The 24,519-nt window shown below is 32.2% G+C and overlaps 1 protein-coding gene across 3 annotated transcripts in view; it reads right to left on the bottom strand.

Moving 5' to 3' along the window:
* Positions 1–24,519, bottom strand: part of Neto (Neuropilin and tolloid-like) — a 113,744-nt gene that overhangs the window by 88,675 nt on the left and 550 nt on the right. The window contains exon 2 of one of the 3 annotated variants that reach the window (XM_029319908.2): positions 20,563–21,181. In XM_029319908.2, the coding sequence (XP_029175741.2) occupies positions 20,563–20,710 (148 nt within the window). In that variant the 5' untranslated portion in view covers positions 20,711–21,181. Of the gene's footprint in view, positions 1–20,562; positions 22,092–24,519 lie in introns of those variants that run through there. The other 2 variants (XM_029319909.2, XM_085482367.1) reach the window with 2 other exon arrangements.

The raw sequence follows: 24,519 nt of genomic DNA, 5'->3' as shown, positions 1-24,519 counted from the left end.
GGCGCCGCGAACAACGGCCAGAGCCATTTATATATATAAAATTGATTTATTTGTCGGTTAAGCTTTTGACGGTTTCAATTTTACTTATACATAGTAAGCTATTATAGAAAACCATCTCAACGTGATTGATTGATGGTTAGGTTTTCCATCGTTTCCCAAGATTGGCAATTATTTCGATTACCTCAAACGTTTGAAATCTCAATCAAAGAGAGAGACAGAGAGAAGGGAATATATATATATATATATATATATATATATATATATATTGATTCAATATATATATATATATTGAAATCCAATATATATATATATATATGAAAATACTGTGATCAATATCTGAATTTAAATTATTTTCCTGATACTTTATTTACTTTCGTAAACTAAATGTTATATACTCTTTTTTAGCTCGCAAATTAAATGACACTTGAAAATTGGGCGTACGCTATGACAACTGACAATTAACTTTATTAGTCTTTATGACAGTGTAAAAAGTTGGTTGCAATATTGATTTTGATATGAAGTTATTTTATATAGATCACGATTGGAAAGTTTTTTTCTTTTTTAATTACGTTACGATAGTGGCTTCTGAAATTCTCTGAAGTTCTACGGTATCTTGAAACTTGGTCGAGATCTCGCAAAGTTTCTCTTGAAACTTTGAATGCCGTGCCGGATCACATCAGTGATCGTTTCACGATTGTTCTCACGTTAAGCTGGTCCCATCTTGAAGGATTTCAACGTATCCGCTTTAAGATGGACATATTTAATTGTCAACTACCAACTAACTTGGCGAGCTTAGAATGAGATTTCGTTGAATACAAAAGCGTCTGCGCTTTTCCGTTTCGTTCAGAACATACGGCCATTCGCGAAATAGAATCTGTGAAATAGAAATTTTCGGCGTGAAAAGTCTTTTGTTCGTTGAATAAAGAAATGGAAAATATTCTTTGTTGCAATTTCTAAGATCTACTGTAGAAAAAATTGATTGCACGAAAATGATTGGTAACATACATTTCTATGTCATTTCACAATTCAAATTTACTGTTGAAGCGATTGAAAAAAATGTAATTTTCTCGAATTTAAATTAAAATTTTTTTTGTTAAAGTTTAATTAATTTAAAAAAATTAAAAGAACAATTTTTTGTTTTTTTTCAAGATTTTTAAAAATAATTTGTTATTCTTTAATATCTAGTTTTAAATACCTACTAAAGCCTATTTTGATCTATAATTTTAATTAATTAAAATTTTAAACAAAATTATGTCTTGAATTTTATATCAAAAATTATAGATTATCTAAAGCAAATTTTTATATAAAAAGTGTTAAAATAAAGCGTCTACATTAGTGAAAAATATATTAAAAAACACACATTCGAAGTAGAATACGATCTGAAAAATTGCAATCTTTTATCTTTCTCGAAAAGTCTAACAAAGTACGTGCGATATAAGATCTCCCGAGGCGAAATGCAATACTTGGAGACACCTACATCGTCCTGGCGGCTTTATCGTCCGCTTTGCTTTCGAGGCGTAACTCTGAGTTTCAAGAAGTGTCTTGCTACACTCCGCCGCGTTTTTCGACTAATAAGATTTCACAACGCATGTCGCGCGTCGTCTAAACGAGCATAATCCTTCATCCTATGCACGTACGCGATATACACAAACACATACTCGTGGGAGGATTTCGGAGCACATATATACACGTATTTTTATTTCGTTCTTAGCATAAATGATGCATTCGTGTACTTAATTTCAGTTATTTTTGTTGCTTTATTAAAAAGCCAAAGAACGTGCAAAAAGACACGAACTGAAAAATGTATTTTAAGAAACTCGACACAATTATTAAAAGTGGGAGAAGAAGAAGCTATAGAAATGCAAATTTATTAACTTCTACATTTCCTTTGAAATTAGTATTTTTTTCTGTAAGAAATGCTAATTTAAGAAATAAATTTTATCTCTTATATTATCATACATTTAGTTTCTCTTCACATTGCTAAATTATTGTTCGTACATGCGTGATCGAAATATGTATCTTATTCCGTTCCTGAATACAAATCTTTCGTATATCTCCATATACATTCATATTTAGGTCATATTAACAAAAGACGGCCTAATTACAAAAACCGTATGTTAGCTAAAAAAATAAAATATTTTGAAAGAAATATTCTCGCCATAACAGTCGCTTATATACAGAATATGAAATCTAATGGCAGTAATAATAGCGGCTTATACCTATAACGCCTTTACATGCTGCATACGTTGTAATAAGAGAAATTTGTTGTAACGTCGGTTTTATACGAAGATAGTCTACTGGCGCGCGAAATGAGCACGCTTACATATTTTCACGGGAAATGATGCTATTTCACAATAGCAATACAGGGGAAATAACATCCTCGCCTTGTGGAAGAATATTTTCCGTGCGGTAAAAGTGGCGCACAGGGTCTCATTTTTAATATATGACCTCATCGTACAAAAACGTGATTCCGCGCGATATAAAATTCGCTTTTTCTTAAAAAATTTGACATTCTTTTTATTGTTGTGCATATTTAATAGACTGCAATTTAATCATTTATTTTAATTATTTAATTTTTTAAAATATTTTAAAATGGACTTCTTTCAATAAATTGGTTCTGAATTCAACGAGTTGAGTCAAAGTGAATCGCCGATTAGATATGTTAACAACAATTTTGCGAAGCAGAGCCAACAGAATTAGAACTGAAACTGCAACGAGTGATTCTGGTAACTGTGCATTAAAATTTTCATTTTTCTTAAAACCGAAATGGTAAAAGTTGGCGCAGAAAACACTGACCAATGACACGGCAGCAAGCCAAATGTATTAACGTAATTGTAACATAATGGAAACGGTCGTAAAATTGTAATCGATATGGAGAAAAGAGATCCATATTGTGTCTAACAATAAATAACGCAATCGCAAATGCACATGATAGTTAATTATATAGAAATTGTAAAATCTGTTCAATGCCATATGTATTTAATTGGAATGTGATTAGTAGAGTAATAGGTTATTGTGTTATATATGTACAATACGTCGAACAAAGCTCCATTGAATTGTATAACATATTGGAATATGATAATATGGCTATAATAACAATTCGATACTAATGAAATTTAATTTAAGAATGGATATTATTTTGGGTGTATAACCATATACACAATATGAAAATGGATTTTATTATATAAATGTATAATGGCAATTTTCTCCCTTCCCACAAGTTAAAAGAATATTTTTGATATATTAAAATTACAAATTCTGAATATATTATCAAATTAAATTTAGATTATGAATATATAATTATATGAAACCTGAAGCAATTTAAAAAATTGTCATAAGCTTGTGATCGTTAGTATACATTCGCTAATTTTATACATACATATATATATATGAAATAAATAATTATATAAATTTTAGAAATATTTTTTAAAATATTATGGATATTTTTGTAGTATTTATTTGATTAATCTTTCTTTCTTAACTATGTAATTAATTTAAAATTATATTATACATATTATATTTATCATTTATGATAATAGTTTTTTGTATTCTATTTCTACCATTTTTTTCGTGTCTCATTTCGTGCATTCGGTCCCTGAAGTCGACCTCAAAGAGATCCTGAGAGATCCACTCGTTCATTCTTTTCGCTCCGTTCCGCTCTCACCACGTCGAGCGGTTTCTATTATTCTCAGCGCTTCTCCGTTCTCCAACTTTTCCCGAGACTTCCAACCGAATACCGTAATTCCCTTTTATCCCCTGTGGAACATTATCGTAATGTCCGCCCTCTACTCCCTCCCCTTCTTCACCTCTCATCAAATTCGCAATACTAAACATTTCGCTACTATTTTATCTTTCTTGCAGTTTTGCGTTTTTATTGTCTGATTGTGAATAGAAGAACGTTATGACAGAAAAAGTGAGAGCCATCGGAATATCAGAACTCATTCTATAATAGACAAAGGGAATCATTTTACTATCTTTGTTAGCGAATTACTCGTTCTCGGTCTTGTATAGAGAAGATTGATGACTTTGAGTTAGAAAAACATACTGTTGCTTTAATTGGTATAGCGAAATATACTTCGGGCATTTGGAGATATCTTCGTTGTAACTGAATTTTTCATTATATTTATTTTTAAATCAACAGTGTATAAATCTTAAAGGGGAACTCTTGAGATGTTAGAAGAAAGAATTCGCTAGAGAAGGGAGTGAAGGGATAATAATAAGAACAAGAAATAACGAAATATTACAACAGGATATTTAATTATTATTTTTGTGTTTATTTTACGAACTTTACATAATCCGTTTTATCGGTTAATAAACATGCCACATAAAACAGTATAAGGTATTTTTATTAAGCAGATATAAAAATATCTTCTTTTTTTATAAAACTTATTATGGAATTATTAAGAGCTTATCATGAAAAGTAGGGGAAAAAATTTAATTAAATTTAAATTAAAAGTAATTGTTTTCATAACTTTTATTTTTTGTTAAGCATAAACACAACATAAGCATCGTTTTTGATTTCGGTAACAGTAAAGGAATTCTTTGAAGAAACGACGTTATGACGTTAAATTTATTGTGTAATCTGAAACGTTGAATAATTTTCCCATAGAATATCAAATAAGAGCTCCTTGTACAAATTTGAATTTATGCTGCAATTTACGAAAAGATGTTAATACAGTGCAAATTGCGAAATTCCTACATGCTCATGTAAATTCTTGTGTAAATTCTCTGTGTATTTAGTCGCCGATTAGTAATAAATTTTGAAAAGATCTGAATTATTGAAGATGTATATGTAACATTAGAAATTTTAAAGAGAGGATCTACAAATTTTTATATAATAATATTTTATATAATAACGAAAAATAATATTTCGTTATTTATGATTTCTCACAATTATTGATTAGTTTGCTTAAAATTGTTAATCGGATAATTAGATATATTTATTATTTACTGATTTTATATAAGAGACATTGTGGCAACTTTACGGTTGTAGTTGGTACTTTCGTGCAAACATTTTGATTAGATATCTCAAAGGATTGAGATTCTAAAATCAGAGAATACCGGAACATTTAGCACGTTAGATAAAATCGAAAGGTAAAGGACGGGTATCGTTAGGGAACAAAAGCGCTTTAATTTACGTCGTGTTCGATCGGTCACTGTTATTGTTTGTGTTTAAAAAGCTTCGGCATCTCGTCCTCTATTGTTGACGTAAAAAAAATGATTAAATGACAGTGAAGTGCTGATGCCAAAGTCAGAAATGATTAAATGTCAACGCCAGGTATTGATTTGTAATTTTTGACGCGTAATTTACGACGCATGCAGAATGCCGTACTGTCAAATATTCAGCATTTTTTGACAAGTTATTCAGGGAACTTAAAGTTGATTGTTATTCAATAAGAATTGTAATTTAATTTAATTTGTTTTATTATTTAATATGTTTCAAAAATATTTTATTTCCTCAAGCAAATGAATTTTATTATGCTGAAAAGTTTAATACATTATAATACAATATATAATTAATTTTTAAATATATTTATAATCAAACTTTGAAAATTATGCAATTTACAGCATATTAATATTTTCTTATTTAAATATAATAATTTTAGTCCATTACTTATACAGTTGAAAGGAAAATAAATATATAGAACGGTCTATAATATTTGTAAGTAATATAATTTTTGATTTTGAAAAGCTTTAAGTATATATATAGCAGAATACATACGTACGGAATGCGGGACTAATTTGAGTTACGTGATTACACACGAGTATTGCATACCCGAGATGCAACGCAAGTTTAAAGTAAACATAGCACGCTACAGTGTATAATGAAATTAAACCGCGTTTCGCGATTACATCGATGTACTACACATAGATTTTCCAGCTATTTATTAATAGTCATGGATGTGAGCAATAACTGCACGTTGCAAATTTGTTTACGATCTCCGCCCTTGCTTGTTCTCATTATTAATGATAAATTTTTGTTTTCTGCTAATGATACAATGTAATTAAGTTTGTTTTGAACGTAAATTGATATATTATTATGATAGAAATGGCATAATCGCATCAAATTATCCTAATAGAAGGATATGTACAGGTTCTCTAATTAATATTATTTATGTATCAGGATCCCACAGCACCCTATCATGGAAAATCTGTTATAATTGACAAATTTTACAATTTTGTAGATATATATCAATAATTTATTAAATAATAATGTAGCATTTGCTTTATTGCAAATTAATGCTATATCATTCTCATTTAAAACAATTATATATTAATTAGGATTAATATTATGATTAATTATTTGTTGAAGTTTCTTTTAACTATAATATTTCCCAGCGCTTTATGTATGAAAAATACAATAGACTGGGCTGATTTCGCGTCAATTATGGTTTTCAAATTAATTAGAATGCGCGGGCGTGTTTATATGTGTGTGCACACACGCGCGCACAATCATTGTTGTTTTCGTATAAAAATCTCCGACAAGGCAGCAGCAGATATTTTTATAATCTACAAATAATCCATAAACAAACATAGACAAATATTTATCTCGCGATCGGTTATCATTATTTTAACAGCTCATGTTATTTTATTCAACTCGCCAATTGTGAAAAACAATGAAGATAGAATAAAAAAAAAAAAAACATTTCTCTTTGTAATCTAAAAGCTACATAAGCGTGTATTTATACGTGGAGAATCGATTTCTATTATTTCTCTCATCTGCTCGTTCAATTTTATTTCATCTGACCGTATGCGGCAAAAACAATGAAGTTGTCGACATTCGTATAAGCGGCAAAACTCACGTCCGAGCGTACGATTTTGTAATATGTGGGTCAATCGTTCGCCATAAGGGACGTATGTATGCCTCGGTGTTTCATAAAAGCAGAGACAAAGTATTGTCTCTCTCAAACGATCGCGGATATTCTGCCCGAAGAAGCCTTCTCTCTCTTCAACCGATGGTTTTTTCTTTCCCTCCATCTCTCTCTCTCTCTCAATGTTTCTCTTAATCGAAGCAAGCACGAACGATGAAAATGCGTGTGCGTGTGTACAACGAGCGCACGGGTGAGCAACCAGGCGTCATGACGACTGCCAGGAATTTAATGAGAATTAGGTCAATCCCGTACGTATATATATCCGAGCGCGAACACGCGCACCGCGGTTTATTAACAAAATGAATACGCCAACCTTCGTGGCTTTGCTATCCAAGATCGAAATACGGGCACGACGTGCGCGCGCGAGTGGGAGAGACAATGTTTGCTCGCTCATATTATTTTAAACGTAATTCTGTATGAGGGATTATAAGGCACAGGTATCTATAAAATGAATCTCCATGAAGGGAAAATCGTTGTGTGATACGGAAGTAGAAACTGAACAGAGATATTTCTTCGTTAAGTAATTATGAATTAATTTTGCGAGGTTTAAAATTCGAATGAATTTTAATTAATTTTACTCCGATAAAGTAACGTTTGTCGAAATTGTTATAACGCGTCTTTTGCTACTATTTTCTTTTTTTTTTTTTTTTTACTAATAGATAGAAATTAATTGGACCGATTACACAACGCTGAGCTATATGTGGAAAGGGATAGAATTAAGAGAGGGTCAAGTAAGAGATATTAATATCTCGTGTCTCTTCGTACCGGCCAGGTCGTAGAACTACTACTGTACCGTCGATAACGAACACTGTATAAGCAACAATACAGAGACAGTTTCTGGTGAACGTGGACACTGTTAACATTAATCTTACTTGTGCACATAGCAACATGTAATTGTTAAACCGTCGCAATAAACCGTCCTTACAAATTTGTTGTCTTGAACATTAAGCGCTTTCGATTTAATTATGATATTAGCAGAACATTATATATATATTTTATGAATTATATTATTATTTATTATAATCCTCTTATGTAAAATATTGAGGATTTCATGAAATTCAATGTTTCTTGTTCTCTTAATTTATATATTTTGACGTAATGAAAACAAAGCGTGGTAATTTCGGTAGTCAGATTATTTACAAGATGCAGTTTTTATCTAGAAAAAATTAATATATTTGATTACGAAAATTTTAATCAAAGGCTCACCCATTTTACTTATCTTTAAACGTCATTCGTATTTTGTCTTATAGATTGAAATAAACTATAATCGTATTTAGTTGTCATTTGCATCTCGTTTCGTGTCGTGTTGTTCGAGTTTGTCATACTATTGTCTTTGCTTCGCGCCGTTTATTCATAAATTCTATAGTTTTGTAAGCGAGATCCGATATTTCAAAGAGCACTATCAGTTCCGCGATAGAACTTCATTATTAGTGCAAAGTCATTTTACGATGTCGAGCGAGTGCATTGACCGTTGTTTCCTTCATCTCCTTTTCTGATCTCTTACTTTCTCCATTTTCTGGCGCGAGATATTTCCAGGGGAGAAAGCTTGAGTCGCAAAGAGAACCGCAACAAAGGCGGTCGAGTAATTTCCAGTAGCGATACGACAAACATGCCGAAATTACAGCGTATTGTTACGAGCAAGGGACTTCGAGAGCATTCATTTGCACTTTTACGCTCGAAAATTCGTTACAGAATGAAGGGAAACGTGATCGCGCGTTTTCTCTTGAACTTTAAGTGCTAATTGAGAGTTGCAACCAATAAAAGTTCATTGCGTCTTTTTTAAGATGATCTTTGTCTAAACCATTATATTATAAAGAAGCATTTGTGGTAAAAAACAAGAGAGAAAATAAATTAATAGATAAAGTTTTATATTTATAAAATGGAGTTTTTGTATGGCATACAATGCATTTAAAGTGGATAGTCAATTTGCAGAAAACGGCTGGCTTTTATTCAGCAAGTTGTTGTTTCCGGATTATACTTTAGTTTTTTGTAAATATTTATACAGCGTAGGAATTATAAATTATAAGCGTGTTTTATATATATAGATATGTGTACATATGTGTATAACTACATATCAAAATGTTGCACGTGCAACGAACCATGCGACGAATCATACAAACTTATATGCTGAAATAAGCTTGAGACTTCTCATGCGAAGTATTTTCCTTAAGGGAGTGAGAAATTATGCCTTTTCTCGTGGCCAAATATATATGTGCACAATACATATATATATATATATATATATATATATATATATATATTGTACACATATACACTTAGATTTCTCTAGCATGCCTCGTTGGGAGTGCACTCGTGTGTAATAACAATAAAGCGAGAACAGAAGTTGCCGCAGAACGTTTTCGAATCCAGTGTTGTGACCGGAAGTTTCCGGCGGAAAGCGAGTTGCAGTGCCGCCGGAAATGACACCGCTGTCCTGCATTTTCCACCCTCTGCACCGCGCGATGCTCTTTCTATTGTAATCATTTGAAGTGTTCGACGATTTTTTTATAGCACAATCGCTCGAAGTGCACAAGTTATTCGCTTTTTCGATTGACATTTTGCAGAACAATGCGATAATTTTTTATTATACGCATTGATATTTTTTACGCCCTACCTACATTTTAACGGAGTTTTTCGAGTACAAGTTGAAGTATGATTAATATATTTTTAGAACAAATTTTGATATACGTATAATGAAGCTTTTAATTTAAACTTTAAATTAACAATTTTATTTGCCAAAATTTGTATGAAAAGAGATTACTGATTATTATAAATATTCTGAATTTTATTCATATTCATTGAGATTTCAATTACTATTGTGATAGATCTATTCCGATATTAATTTAACTTGACATGCAAACACAGAAAAGAATGCGTCACATGAAATATGTGTGGAAACGTCAATTCAATGATTTATTTAGTAATCAGTATATTCGCATGACTTCACATATTTTATTATAATCTTCTTTTGTTCCATAAAACCAGTGAATCGCTATTAATCCATTTCTATTATTGTAATATTGAATATATGACTAGATAAGATTTAAGTATGGTAAGAATGTCAAACTTCAGATTAAAACTAATCATTTATGCATACTTAACATTTTATTTTTCAATAACAATATAAAAATTTATAGTATTTTATTGTTAGTTGTTTGTAACAACAATAATTTTATTTACAGTCAAACTATAAAAAAATACAATTAATTTAATAAAATAACTGTTACTTTAAAGTAAAAATAAAATTGCTGATATATCTTGATTTATAATTATTTTTAATTGTTTGCAGCATTTTTTCTCATGTAGTTATACCGTTTAAAAATTACAATGCAATTATATGCAATTGATATAAAAAATGCAACTTTATCAATTTTCAAGATATTTTCAATTTACTTATGCAAAGGTTTTTAAAATAAAGAAGGAATTAAAATAAAGAAAAGTTTGTTTATCTCGTTGGCTAAAAAGCCTGTACTAGGCTTGCTGTGCACGTATTATAAAATACTTACAATATACTTCTCCTAATATATCTCTCGCTTTCCGCAGAAGGCCAATCCGCAAAGTAAAGTAATAGTTTCGACCTTTACTCAGATCCTCTTTAGCTGAAAGTAAACAGCCAACTAGTTGACAAAGAACGAGAGATGTATCAAGTTTATCATAAGTACCTTATAGCACAAGTGCATCAAGTGCATGAAGGTTTATATTCATCTTAACATTTCGTTAGTTTAATTTTTGAAAATTATTTATAATTGTTTGTAACAATTTTCTTTTTGTTTTGTAGTTGTATATTTTTGGATTAATTGCAAATATATCATAATTTTTATATGGTAGTTTATTTACAAGAGGAAAATTACTATGACAATAATAAACGATTTTTAATCAAAATATTATACATATATCGGCGATTTTTTTAGCTTAAAATTGAATAATTATTTTTTAATGCTATATTTTTTTATGAATTTGATCATACAAACGATTATTATTACTATAAACAAGTACAAGCAACATATTGCCAATATTGAAAATTTAAATTATTAAATATGAAATTCTAGCCGCATATAGATATTACATCTTTGTTTTCATATATTACCAATTAGATGAAATATGCATTGCTAATTAATGTGTTGGTCACTGATAATATTATATCGGAAACATAATATTCATAAATATTTAATTTTTTAACACTAATTAAAATTAAATTTAATTTGAATTAAAAATTAAATTTTATTTTTGTGATGTGTATGTCGAGTAATTGAATGTTACCATGAATATATCGTTTATTTCATGTTACATAATTATTACGCATACTCATTTAATTTATATTTAATGTGTAAAAAATATGATAATTTACAATGTTATGTAAAGCAGACACTCGTTGACAACAATTCGCGCAATGCAGAGGAAAAATGTCATGAGAAGGGCGGCGTATAAAGTATTACATTTTTGCACAAATATTTTTTTATTTCGTTGCACGAGCACATAAGTTATAGATTTTAAGTACGGGTTTATGCACAGTCTGCGTGAATAGGTTGGCGCTTTTTTCCGTTCATATCGATCGAACCTTTCAATACGAAAAAATGCCATATTTCATCGCTAAGCCGTCGAGCATAATGCGTATGTGTAAGAAAAGCACAACGAATGCTTCAATATGAATACTTAATTCTAACGATTAAGCGGTTTTTTTGACTCGTATGTTTATTCTTAAAAAGAATCGCCTATTCTGTATCTTTTATATATACAACTTCAAATTTTTTTTGTCCTCTTCGCAGATAATTAAATTACATTTAAGTCATGAAATAGCGCAATAGATTTGAGAAATTCCATCATTCCTGTGACATCGTGAAACATTCACATAACGAGGTTTCCATATTTTCTTGATATTACTTTTCGCCGTTGGCGTTTGCTTAAATTTTGCTGGAGCCACATTTTATGCAGTGAAAGCGCTTTTTCTCTTTTAATGCTGATCCTCATTTGGGTATTTTATAAGGCTTTTCTTCTCTTTCGTCACCCTTTTCTTTAACGTTCTTTTGTTTCTTCGTGTGGCTTTAAGAGTTGTGCACCTGCCACATAAATTTATTTGAACAATACATATATATATATATATATATATATATATATATATGTGTGTGTGTGTTTATGGATTTTGCATACGCACTATTGTTTGTGGTGTGTTTCTTATTTTTCTTATAATAAAATATATTACCTCAGTACAAAATCGAAATAATTGAACAAGCAACTAATTGACATTTTTTAAAAATAACTATTATAAAAAACACAATGGTAGCACATTAAGCTGTTAAATTGCTCCCAATAATAAACTTGAAGCTATATCATTAATTACGATAAAATTTTATTTTGTTTGTTTTAACAACAGCTGTTAATTTGTCCATATTTTTATTAGCTTATCATATTTTTGGATATTTTTGTGATTTTTATTATTATTCTTTTTTTTAATTAAACACACTTTAAAGCATAGCTTAAGAAAATTTAACGTTATATATTAATTCTCAGTGGAATGACTCCAAATTCTCTCTTGCATTAATAAAAGCAATTAATCACAAAAACGAATGGGAGAAGTAGAACATTTTATTACAACATGAAATATTATTACTCTTCGTTTTTATGAATAATATGTGTTAAATTGCCGTGTTTGCTCCGTATGCGCATTGCACTATATATTTGCAAAATAAAATATTAAATTTACATGAAATTTACAGAGGTTCTATGAAATTTACAGATAAAATGCAATGTTTTGTTCATATAGCAATTTATAACAATTTATTATTTATAATACAAAGAATTACATGAGACAAACATATTAGTTTGCATATGTTTTGTTTGCCAATTAACTATATTATTTATAATAATGTATATTGTTTTAAATTATAATTTTAGTTATTTTTTCATAGAGTTTTCTCTTTTTCATAATATTTTTGCTTTTTTTTACAAAAGCTCTTGATTTTGCATGTTATCGCGTTCGCGATATTTAAACATTATGAATAAGTAATTTTTTAAATACAAGTACTTTCTATCACGTCGTAACGCATTTGCGTCTCATTTTACTTTAAAGTTATGTCGCAGCGCTTGAGTTGCTTTACTTTGCAAATAGAGCATCCACAATTTCACCGACAAACGTGCGGAGCGAATGTCGGTAGTGCTTCGTCATACTCTACATTCACGCCTCAATTACTCCAATTTATATTCACACCGGCGAATACATCGACGCAGTCGTAAAATCTCCAAGAGAACTACTCTTTTATTCTATCTTGAAATATAAAAATCCTCCCTCTCTGCCTCTTTTTTTTCTCGCGCGAAACCCAACCGGCTTTCTTCGGTACGGTCATTGTCGGTTATTATATTCCCGCTATTCGCGCAGAGTCGAAAACGGGGGCGCCATCGTGGAGCATTCCGAGCCACGAACGATCACGAATAACTTATATATCACCGAGGATCTGTTGGCGTGCCAGAATTTGAACCATCGAGCCCGGGCAGAACAATTCGCAGGAATGATAACCCGTACGCGGAGCAAAAAGACGGTGGACACCTATTAATCGTACGGATTTTATCTGCCGCCGACGTTGCAGAAAGGGCCGGGTTCCTTTGGAGGGAATGAGGATATATTCAGAAGATAGAAATTATTGGACCACGTGTCCTGAAATATCTTTGTATACATCCCCGAGTAGCCCTTCAATGATAAATTACTGTACGAGAATTTCCGAATTTTACAATAATTTTAAAATATAGCAGGTCTCTCTCTCTCTCTCTCTCTCTCTCTCTCAATGAAAAATATAGATTATTAAAATCTAAAATTTCAATTTTAGATTTTAAAAGCACGCATACATTTGACGCTTTTCAAAATTCGATTAATTGAATTTAGTAGCATTTCCAAAGTTTCTCAAAGTTTTAATTTACACTTGAGATATTTTAATAATGTACTTCAGTTCACTCTACTCTTCTCAAAATTGACCTCGATTAGTTACACGTCTACTTTGCCACAAATCTGTGGTCCGCAATGCAAAGCACGAAACGTTCCTTCGAAACTTACAAATTGATCCGATCATGTAGCTGAGAATCTCTTGTGAGTGCGGCGGTGCATTTGAATGCGATGCTTATCGAACGGATATATTTATGTGGCATCTACAATCATGCAAACACGGTCGATGTTCGATCGGATTACCCATTCTGTAGCTCGCACTCAATTCTTGTCACGTGAACCTAGAGATATCCACTAGAAACTTTAGTCATCTACTATAACGTCGCCAAGACATCGTTTCATCGACGAATATTGACAGCGCTTCTCGGTTAATTAGGTATTTCTTGGAAGCTCAATCAAGTAAAATATCATTTTCCTGCACAGCAAGAAATTTGTATCTACACATTTTATGTATAATATGTACATACATGATAAATTAATATACATGAATGAGTTTATAATAACTATGTTATAATAACATTAATTGGTTAAAATATAAGTTGATTGTGCAATAAATAATTTCTATCATTAAATAACAGCTTCTATCTAAGTAGCGCTATTGATTAGAAAGTACATAATGCTAGAAATGAGACTGTACCATTTTCCATTAAATCGGTTACACAATAGTTTTGTATCTAGATACTAATCACTTGCAGGAAAATTGTTTTATAACAGTTTCTCTTTTGCTCGCCGCGACACGGTTTATTCTCCAATAGGAACGCGTATATGTATATATGTTTATGATTCTTGTTTGTCATAACTGCGTTATCATCATAACGGACAAACTAAAGTACATAAAGTACATACACGCCAAGCAACTTCATGCACGGAGACTCATTCTTCGTAATATCGAAATCCTGAATTTCATTGTCGACGTCATTTCAAGAGTAATAACTGAGATATAACAATGCTAAGAGCTTTGCAGAATATTAAAAATACAATAACGTTTTTGATAGCTTCGTTAAAATTCTACTACGGTTTCAATATCCATTATCATGGTCTTCTTTCAAAACAGAAATGCAATAATTTTTTATTCGTCGGATACATAAGAGGTATTTTACGAGAAAAATTTTTGTTTTGTGATTTTTTAATATTTTTTACTTTTGATTGCGATGCATTTCTATGTAAATAGAATAAAATAAAATAAGAATAGTATAATAAATAGATTTAGAACTGCTCTCTATAACTGTCGATTATATTACTTGGCTGATTAACTTAATAAAAAATCATGCAAACAAGATTGTGCAAATACTTAATAAAAAATCTACAAATAATCGGAAAATTATCAATAGATTATTTATTATCTGTCTTTTAATTGTAATATCTTCGTACTCAAAGTCAAAGTCAGAGACATATATCTCATTGATAATATTACGAGAATAAAATCCGAAAAATTATGTTTAAATACTTTAACGAACGAGAACATGAAATTAATAATAAATTAATTAAAAATAAATTATCACGATTTATTGTGCGATAATTCTAATATTCTCGAAAAATGTAGACTTCATTCTTATAACCAAATGAATTTAAAGCAAAAATTGTTTTTGCTGTGGAAAATTTCAATTTGCTCCGATTCAAAACATTTAATTAAAATGTTCGATTTTTCTCATATTACATAAGTCCATTCGTTTCTGATGAAAGAATTATTAAATTTATCTATATTTCTTGCAATCCGATTATTATGGTATTGAGAAATGCAATTACTACTCTGTCTTTTAATTAGCTTGCCATCTCTTTCTTAATAACATTTATCTTTTGTCATATATTTATTTTCTCATATATTTCTCATTCTATATCATACATCTTTATAAATAAAGCATTGTGATTATTATTCATGTTATATATTATTTATATATTGTTACATATTTGAAATCATCAAATATGTAATTTTTGTACTAATTAAATTTTATATCTTTCATCAAATCTATTGAAAATTCAATTGCTGAATATTTTGAAATAATTATCGAGAATATATTACATTGAAACTCTCAATCGAGGATTTTTCATTAATTAAAAGACAGGAAAAAAAGTATTCTGGTTATTTGCTAGATAAACAAGATACATCCACAGAATAAAGTTTGTGAAGTTACACTTGTTTACAAGAGAGGCGACACGAGAGAGGAAAGAAAAATTTGAATACCATGATATGTGATGAGATGTATCAATCATTCGTTGTTGTAAACAAATGTAAATTGAACTTTCTCTCTACGGAGCAAGAACATAGTAGTATTACATTTTGTACCTGTGAGACTTCATCTCTCATATATTTTTTTAAAACGGAAATAGTAGACTGAAACAAAACCTTGTTTATGTGCTAGAGAAAGAATTGCAAATCTACAGCGGACACGAATTCAGAAACTCTGGCCTTTGTAAATGTATGTGATTGTATTCTTTAAATAGAATCTCTCTTGGATTCTACACGATTACAATAATATTTCTTTCTTCTTCTGCTTTTATTGCATTTTGATACTTTTTTTAATTTCTCTCTGTTATAATACTAATTTTTTCTTAAACATCTCGATCTGACAGTTACGTTATATAAATACAATCAATATTTCTGGATTAATTAACAAATAGGGGAAACAAATTAATTATCTGATTAAAAATATACGTATACATATATCGCTCATTTTTTACAACAATGACATAATTCAAAAATAAAAAAAATTGAGTAATTAGTACAGGGAGAAAAGTTACTACATGTACTATTATTAAATCGTGTCCTCTGAAAAATCACAATTTTTGAGTTACGTCATTGTCGCAGCAAATGACAATACATGTACAATATAATTAATTAGCAATAACTAGTCTTGGTTCGAAGCAGCGCAAGGCTGTAATATTAATCTAAAACTTCTCGAAATTGTGATCGACAAACGTTATATGGTTTGACGAGGATCTCGTTGTAACATTACCATTGGATGCAATACAGCGGAGTAAAGTGCAATCGGCGATGCGATACAGCAACGAACGCCAATCTCGTTAATGGACAATCGAATGTAGCACATCGTTTGCTGATTTATGTTTTTATGCCTGCCAAAAGTCACTCTAACGAGAATATCGATAATTTTTTCAACGCGACACTTATTACTTACGCAATATTAAATTACGTGTTAACGTATATTAAATCGATTAATTGTCGCAGCAGATTGGCGCGCGCAATGTTTAACCGTCAATGAAATTGCAGAAGTGGCGTAGTAAGCCGCAATTGACTGAATGTTAGCCGCGAATCAGCGATGCAGCTTGTATCGCGTGGCAACGATATAACCATGATCAACAAAGTGCTCATCAATGTTTCCGCTATGCTTCCGCATACCGGAAACAATATAATAGTTCGCATTGAAAATATATGTCACTGTTGTTTATCGTTAATTTTGAAGATCTTACTCTACGATTTTCATTATTTCTTAATAAATTTGATCTTTTTTAGAAAAAAAATTTATATATTTAATGGAAAAATAATAAAATGTCAGAAATTTGATTAATCTTTTTTGCGATTTTTAATATTGCGATAATTTTCGAAATGATTAGTATGAAAAAAATCATCGATGTCGAACAATGAAACAAATCTGGTAAATTTTGTGCCTTTAATTTCGGATGATTGTATTTGCAGTTCCTATCATCAGCGAATATCGCTCATGTTCGCGAGTAATACGTGCAGTTTCCGTGTTCCAATTTCGATGCATGCTCCTATCTGGACTCAATTAATGGTCATAATGACAATTTTCGATCAACATCACGCAGTGTTCGATTGCTTTGAAGATGAATTAGGCCGATAATACCGGATGATACTGTCTGGCATTCGATCAGGAGGCTTTTGCTAACTGATAAGAAAATCTGCAAATTGAACAAAGTCGTTGCCTGCAGCCGCGCGCTCAGGAAATTGCGGCACGTATTCGCCGAGCGTATATCTGTGAATTAACGATGCAATTGGTAGTATCTGACACGCTACGTGATCAACCAAGGGCTCTCTCTCGGCGTTTGTCCCGTGTGTTATCGATTTAACGCGAAAAAAATGCTGTTCGTGCGTGCGCGACTATGTGAGCCGATTCAAAAAATTGGACGATGTTTTTTAACATACGGACCAAAACGTACGCTCGCATTCATCGATATTACATGTAAATTTTGTATTTCACATTTGAAAATTAAATGTATTTACCAAATTGCATGCAAAAATAAAAAAGAAGATCATCGATACTCGCACCACGTAATGAAAACGGTTTTAAACAAATGTTATATGTAATTGGAAAAAGGGGAAAATATTTTATTTATTTTTTCGCCGAATATTTATATGTACAAAATGTTTTTCCATTTATTTTATTATATTTGCACAACATCAATAAGCTTAATTTGATCTTAAAGGGTATTATTGTTTGAGATTTTAGATTCGAAAACACGTGGTGACACACATACTCGCGCGCATGCGTGCATTTATGTATATAAGAGCTAATGTTTTATTTATTTATTGTCGTCGAGACATTTGATCTTATTTTAGCCGAATCTTTCGCGAAACGAGATCTTTCGTGATCCTCTTTGATGAAACTTTATTCATTTCGGTTTCTGTAATCTGGCTTAATTAAACTTCTGCTTCTCTCGCCCCGCTAACTCTTCTTCAAGACGGGATTAGCCGAACGTACCACCTTAAGTTCATATCGGATCTAACCCTAAGACGAACAAAAACTTAACGTCCAGTAGATGCATTGCATCGCGCAATGAGACCGTTTCAGTACTGCATTCTCTATCGCGCTGCAAGTTGAGAACAGATAGAATGTAATAAAAAGAAACAGGATAAGGTGTCTCGAGAATGTGTTCACGTTTTACGCACATTTAAATTCCATTTGCTCTCGTTTTATGAAAGCACATATAAAAAGTTACTGCGTCTAAATGACGTATCACGTAGAAGTATTTCCGCCTTTTATCATCTTGGTCGTAATTTCATCTTAATAATTACATATGTATACATATATCTTCCCTTTTACCATCTCGACTATCTGGATATCATTCGTAAACATTCTTGAAGAATGTTTCATAAAACTCTCTCTCTCTCTTTTATATAAAACAAGCACAATCTTTTGCAAAAACTAGATTGCGTGGAAATTAATCTTGCACATAAAATGTCTCTTTTAGAGTTTGTCTTAAAGCAAAACAGGAAATAATGATAATATAATCAAGTTAAGGAATAAAGTTTTCGAGTCGTAAGTCGTAAGAGATGGACGATATTTTTTTATATAAAGAGCTTTACGAATAATCTAAATAAAATCTGCAAGTCATTCTGATTTCTTGTGTTGTCTCTACAACTTTAATTAGACAAACCTTCTCTGAATGTCGAAACTCGATACGACGCGAGTCAGTGCGTGTCGCCAAGAAAAAAGAACACGGTGAAAAAGAGCTAAATCAGCAGGCGCTTTAAGTATATGCGTTTATACTACACGCGCGTGCACATATGGCGGGTTAACTTGGCTGGTGCCTAAATATAGAGGATATTTGACCTACTTATTTTTGAAGGTAGTAGTATAAATGAAGTTTCGAGCAATTATTTTTTTAATAAGATATATATATCTACAGATATCAAATCTATATATTAATATATTGTTTAAAAATTACATTACGCTATATTTTTAAAATAAGCGTGCCTCATATCGATATTTGAAAATTAAAACTATTGACTTGGGCGAGAAGAAGAGAAGAGATATTAGCATTTTTTCTTTTGCAAGATATAAAATAATAGTCAAGGTTGATATTCTTTAAACGACCAATTGGCTAATGATGGTAAAAATATTTTATTTCTTCAGCTAAGTTTCGACTCTGAATTGGGTTCTCTTCAGCCTGATATTTGATGTCAAACTAGGTTACATATTACACGTGATGGTATTAGTGAATATTAATATTTGTAAATTAATCGTGACCACTCGTGAATGATCATGCTTAAATTAAAATTTAGTTATCATTTTACAGTGTGCACTAAGAAAGAGTTCAACATAAAGACGTTTAAAGAATATCAACCTTGATTTTAATTCTCACTGCACGGAGAGAATTTTCTCTTAGAATTTAACTTGAAAATCATGGTAATCGGGATAATATGGTATTGGAAGAATTTTATAAGAGTTTATCTGATTAATATTTACTATGATAAAAAATATTAATATGTACATAGTAAATTTTACTATGTACATGGTAAAATTAATCAAGTGTATTTTATATCTTATTATGATAGATATTCATATTTTTATTGTGGTAAATATTAATCAGAAAATCTCTTATAAAATTCTTCCAATGCCATATTGTCCCACGATTACCATGATTTTCAGGGTAAATTTTAAGAGAAAATTCTCTCTGTCTTGTAACCAACCTACTTACTTTGATAATAGGTTATTCAAGTTCTTAAGGATTTTAAATTATACACAAACTTGAAATATGTAGGTATATTCAAATATTCTCTATAATTATTATATTTTTTTCACTACTATAGAATATTTGATAAATTCTGAAAGATTCTGCAATCGTATTAATGCGAGAGAAATAATTTAGAAATACGGGATTTTTTTACCTCATTTTTTACATACTTTAACAAAGCTCTCTCTAAAAAAATTTCATTTATTTAAAAATTCCAAACATCATTAACTTTTCTCATTTTCTCATCACGAATTCATTATCGTCGAAGGAAAGTGTAATTATCCCGCGACATATTCATTCGAATACCCGCGGGTGTTTCTTACTCACCGAGTACGAGTAACAGCAGAACTTGTTGCGGGAACCGAGCCACCATTGTGGGCCCGTCCGCTCGCACATCTATGAATTTAAATCGAGCGATCCTGCCGTGCCCCCTCGATTTTCCCGTCGCGATCGCCAGCGTCCGCCGCAACAACATTCATTTAACGATTCTGTCAGTCTGTCCCTCCACGTGTGCGTATATATGCGGCTGCTTATCCGGTTCGTCCGACCAAGCGCGGATCTTTTCCACTTCGCATCTCCTTCGAGTTCACTTTTCCTGCGCTCCTTCTCCGTTTCACGCTCACCGAATCCAGGAGAGAAGTTTCGGCGTTCGGAAAACAACCACTTTTGTCGCTGCACACACCCACGCCCGATTAATTTCCCACGGCGACATACGACTCCCACGTCGAAATTTCGTGGGAATTCAGGGCGACTCGGTACGATACGCGATCGTGCGAAACGCCCCCGGCACACGTTGTCGAAATGGTATTTTTGTTTTGTGTTCTCTCTTCTTTTTTCTCCTTTTTTTCAATTCGAAACGCGATTTGATCAGCTTTTATATTAACCGGCCCGCGGCATTCTCGGCTGTACGGCGGCTGCGATTGGACCGTGCTCGAAAACCCGGTATCTGCGCACATAAATATTTTAGGGCCGCGTTTGCCAGGATAGCAGATAGGATGGACGGACGAACGGACGGGGTGCTGAGCGATAGACTCGCGGGAAAAAATAATTTACAAATGAAATACTGAAGTTGACGCTTGCCAGATAGCATCGGCAGCGTTGGGATGCGAATGCAGCGGAAACAGTCGGTCTGCGATGACAAAAGTTGAAAAGGAGACGGTAGAGTTAACGGGTGGGTTGAGCTTCGCGCTATTATCTGTGTGCGAGTGTGTGTGTGTGTGTGTGTGTGCGCATAATCATATGCAGGTCTTCGTATACTTGTCACGTGTATGCGTGTGTGCCAATGTTCGATCGTTCCGAACTTTCGCGACAATTGCACCGCGAAAGAACTGAAGCGTCGGTGGTTAAATTGAAAACCGATAAGTTCTTTCTTCTCAAGTTATCCGATTGCCCCGTCGTCTTTCTGCTACGAGGGATGTCTTCCCACTCGAAAGCGATTAGCGACATTCGATTTTTCGAAAAGTATTCTGAGGGGAGATGCATACAGATTTATTGAATATTTTTTCTTTTATTTAAATTTATACAAATTTATAAAAGATCGATATGCAAAGTATTTTATAATTTTTTATCAACAGTATATTCATTGATTTTAATCTAAAACAAGCAAAGTCAGATATAATCTGTCAGAAACGCTCGACGTGATATATTGGATAATATACTATAAGAGCGGAGATACGTTATGTCAAGCAACGAGCGACGGGATAAAGCTGTTCATAATATCCTGTATCCTGTATTCTACGAGCAAATGATACAATCGCGAAGCGTCGATTCGCGCGCTTATGCAAGGGCTTTACTCTGCTACGAATAATACGCGCGTTATATTCGCAAGTGAAAATTCATATACACACATACATACATACAATATATATATATATATATATATATATATTAATACACGATGCGCGAAATAATTGAATTACTGCAGTGTCACAGAGCACAGCTAAAAAGGCGACGATCGAGCGGAAAGCCGATTCAATTTTGAGCCGGAGTCGCAGATTTGATAGATTTGAACGAATCCATTTTATTTTTCCATTCGCGTCAACAAATCGTGACGAGACACCGGCGTAATTTTATCGTATTAAAATGTGCGAATGTGCGTTTTGCGCGAACGACGTTCTCTCTATTCCTTAGGGTCTCCTACATTCTCGCGCCGTTTCTATTCAGCGCCGTTCATTTTCTCCCCCGACGCGGATCCACTTCTTCTCTATGGGGAATAAAAACGATCGTTTAGCTCGCGCCACAACGTCAACAGAGCGGAGGTAAAAATCGCGTGATACTCAACGACGAACGATGACGTCTTTTCATGCTGCAATATCAGGAATATAAACTTTTCGCTAAGAATCTTCATCCACACTTGTTAAATCAATTGTTTGAGTATTTTTTTTAGAAAGATCACTAAACTACTAAAAAAATATTATATTAAATACAAAATTTTAGGAGAAATAATCGTTATTTTCTGCAATCTATAATTTTTACGTGAAATTGTCTGATAACGAAAGAATAAAGAGTGAATCGGTTCTTTCATAAATTTTTATATATGTATTAAAGTTAACTTCAACAAAGAAAATAGATATTGCGTAATGGTTGTTAAGCAGGAGTTGATTATAGAAAAAAGATGAAAGATGAAAAATTTTCATATTTATGGGAAAAGTATAATACAAGTCATCAACCCTTCGCTTTATAAGTTTTTCATTAAAAGATTTTTGTGTTGCAAAGTATTTTGCATTCACGGCCACCACTGGGGTTGTCACTCTTTTTTCTCTATGCCTAGCTGAATATGCATGAATGACGACGAAAGGCTACTTGGCAGAAGCAAATCCTGTCTACATTCTTTCGACTTTGGTCGCAATTTCGTTGACTCTCGCGATAATTGGAATAATTTTCTATTCTCAAAATTTTACTTACATTTTACATATAACTTTAAATTGTGCCACATTAGGTGTGATATATTTTTAAATTGTATCTAACCTGTGACATAATGGGGGAAATGACATATTTTTTACAATTGTTCGTAAAATTGTCTCTACAATAAAGGAGCTTTACAGAATTCGCAAAAAACTAATGAAAAATATAAAAGTTTTTTTCTCAAAGAAATTTTGCATTTTATTCCGTATTTCTACAACTAGCTTGTTTTTTTTCAAAGCTTTTGTACTTTGATTTGCACCACTTTTTTTCTTTTTTTCTTGTATTTGTCGTTATATTTTCTGGTTCCATTCACGGCCGAAAGAAAAATAATCAATGTTTCAAACAAAGTTTGTGAAAAAAGTTATTTAGGGGGAAAAACAGTGTCAGATATGCGCAAGTTGTTTCGATTTTTTTCTTCGAACTCGCACTGGTTTATTTATTCATGAAGATTGCTGATTTCCAGTGAGCGAATACACACAGCAGAATTTATAATTGCTGGAGTTTTTCACGTTGCTGGAACTCTTATTTTTACTCGTGCAATATGAAAACGAAAAACTAACGCAATTAAAATTTAAATATTAATACGATAAATTTTCAACGTTTATATTTCCGTCTATTATTGACGATTGACTATTCATGCCACGTTGCTCTTTCTAATGAAAGTAAATTTTTTTATAGTAACGCGTCACCGACAGAGAAACGTGTGTAGAATATCATATATTTCTTTGCACCCTTAAGTTTCCTTTCACGGCGCTAGCTCTGCGCCAAGGAATAGGTGGCGATAATTAATCGAATTATGACATAATCATTTTAAGAGATTCCCAAGATTCGACTTATGTCACGTTCGTACGAAACGTACGGCTTACTCAATTGGGAAATTCTTAAGACGAGAGAGAAATGATCGGGCGAACGAGTTTTCGTTGTCACATACGCGTGTCTGGAATACTTGACATTTCCTTTCTCCGCGCACGTATTCCTTTTCAGTAGTTGACGTGTTACTCTTTTTGTACAGAACGCGGTATGCAGCCTTTGCAAACGTTCCTCAAGAATAGACGCGCCTTCGTGCTCTCGCTCATTCGTATCTCGCGGTCCACATTCGGGCGCGGCATAATTTCCGAGAGATCTCGGAGCTCCATGAACGCCAGAAACCGCGAAGACGCTTTTATATCGTCACGCTCGCGTGAAAATTCGTTCCTTCGTAAAAAAGGAACCTCAATAGGGATTCCTCAAATAGAACGTCGAGAATGGGTTTATTACGTACCCTGGCACGTATTTTCAAATCCGACGTGTTTGAGAAATCTGTATACCGAGCTATCGCTTCGAGAAAATTTGCCAATTTTTTTTCGGAGCAAGATTTTCGTTCGCAATAAATATCATGTA

This window comes from Nylanderia fulva, unplaced genomic scaffold (genome assembly GCF_048542155.1).
Source record: "Nylanderia fulva isolate GAGA-0341 unplaced genomic scaffold, ASM4854215v1 Scaffold20, whole genome shotgun sequence".
NCBI lineage: Eukaryota > Metazoa > Arthropoda > Insecta > Hymenoptera > Formicidae > Nylanderia > Nylanderia fulva.
The sequence above is the reverse complement of the archived record's forward strand: the minus strand, read 5'-3'. Positions and strand labels throughout refer to the sequence as shown.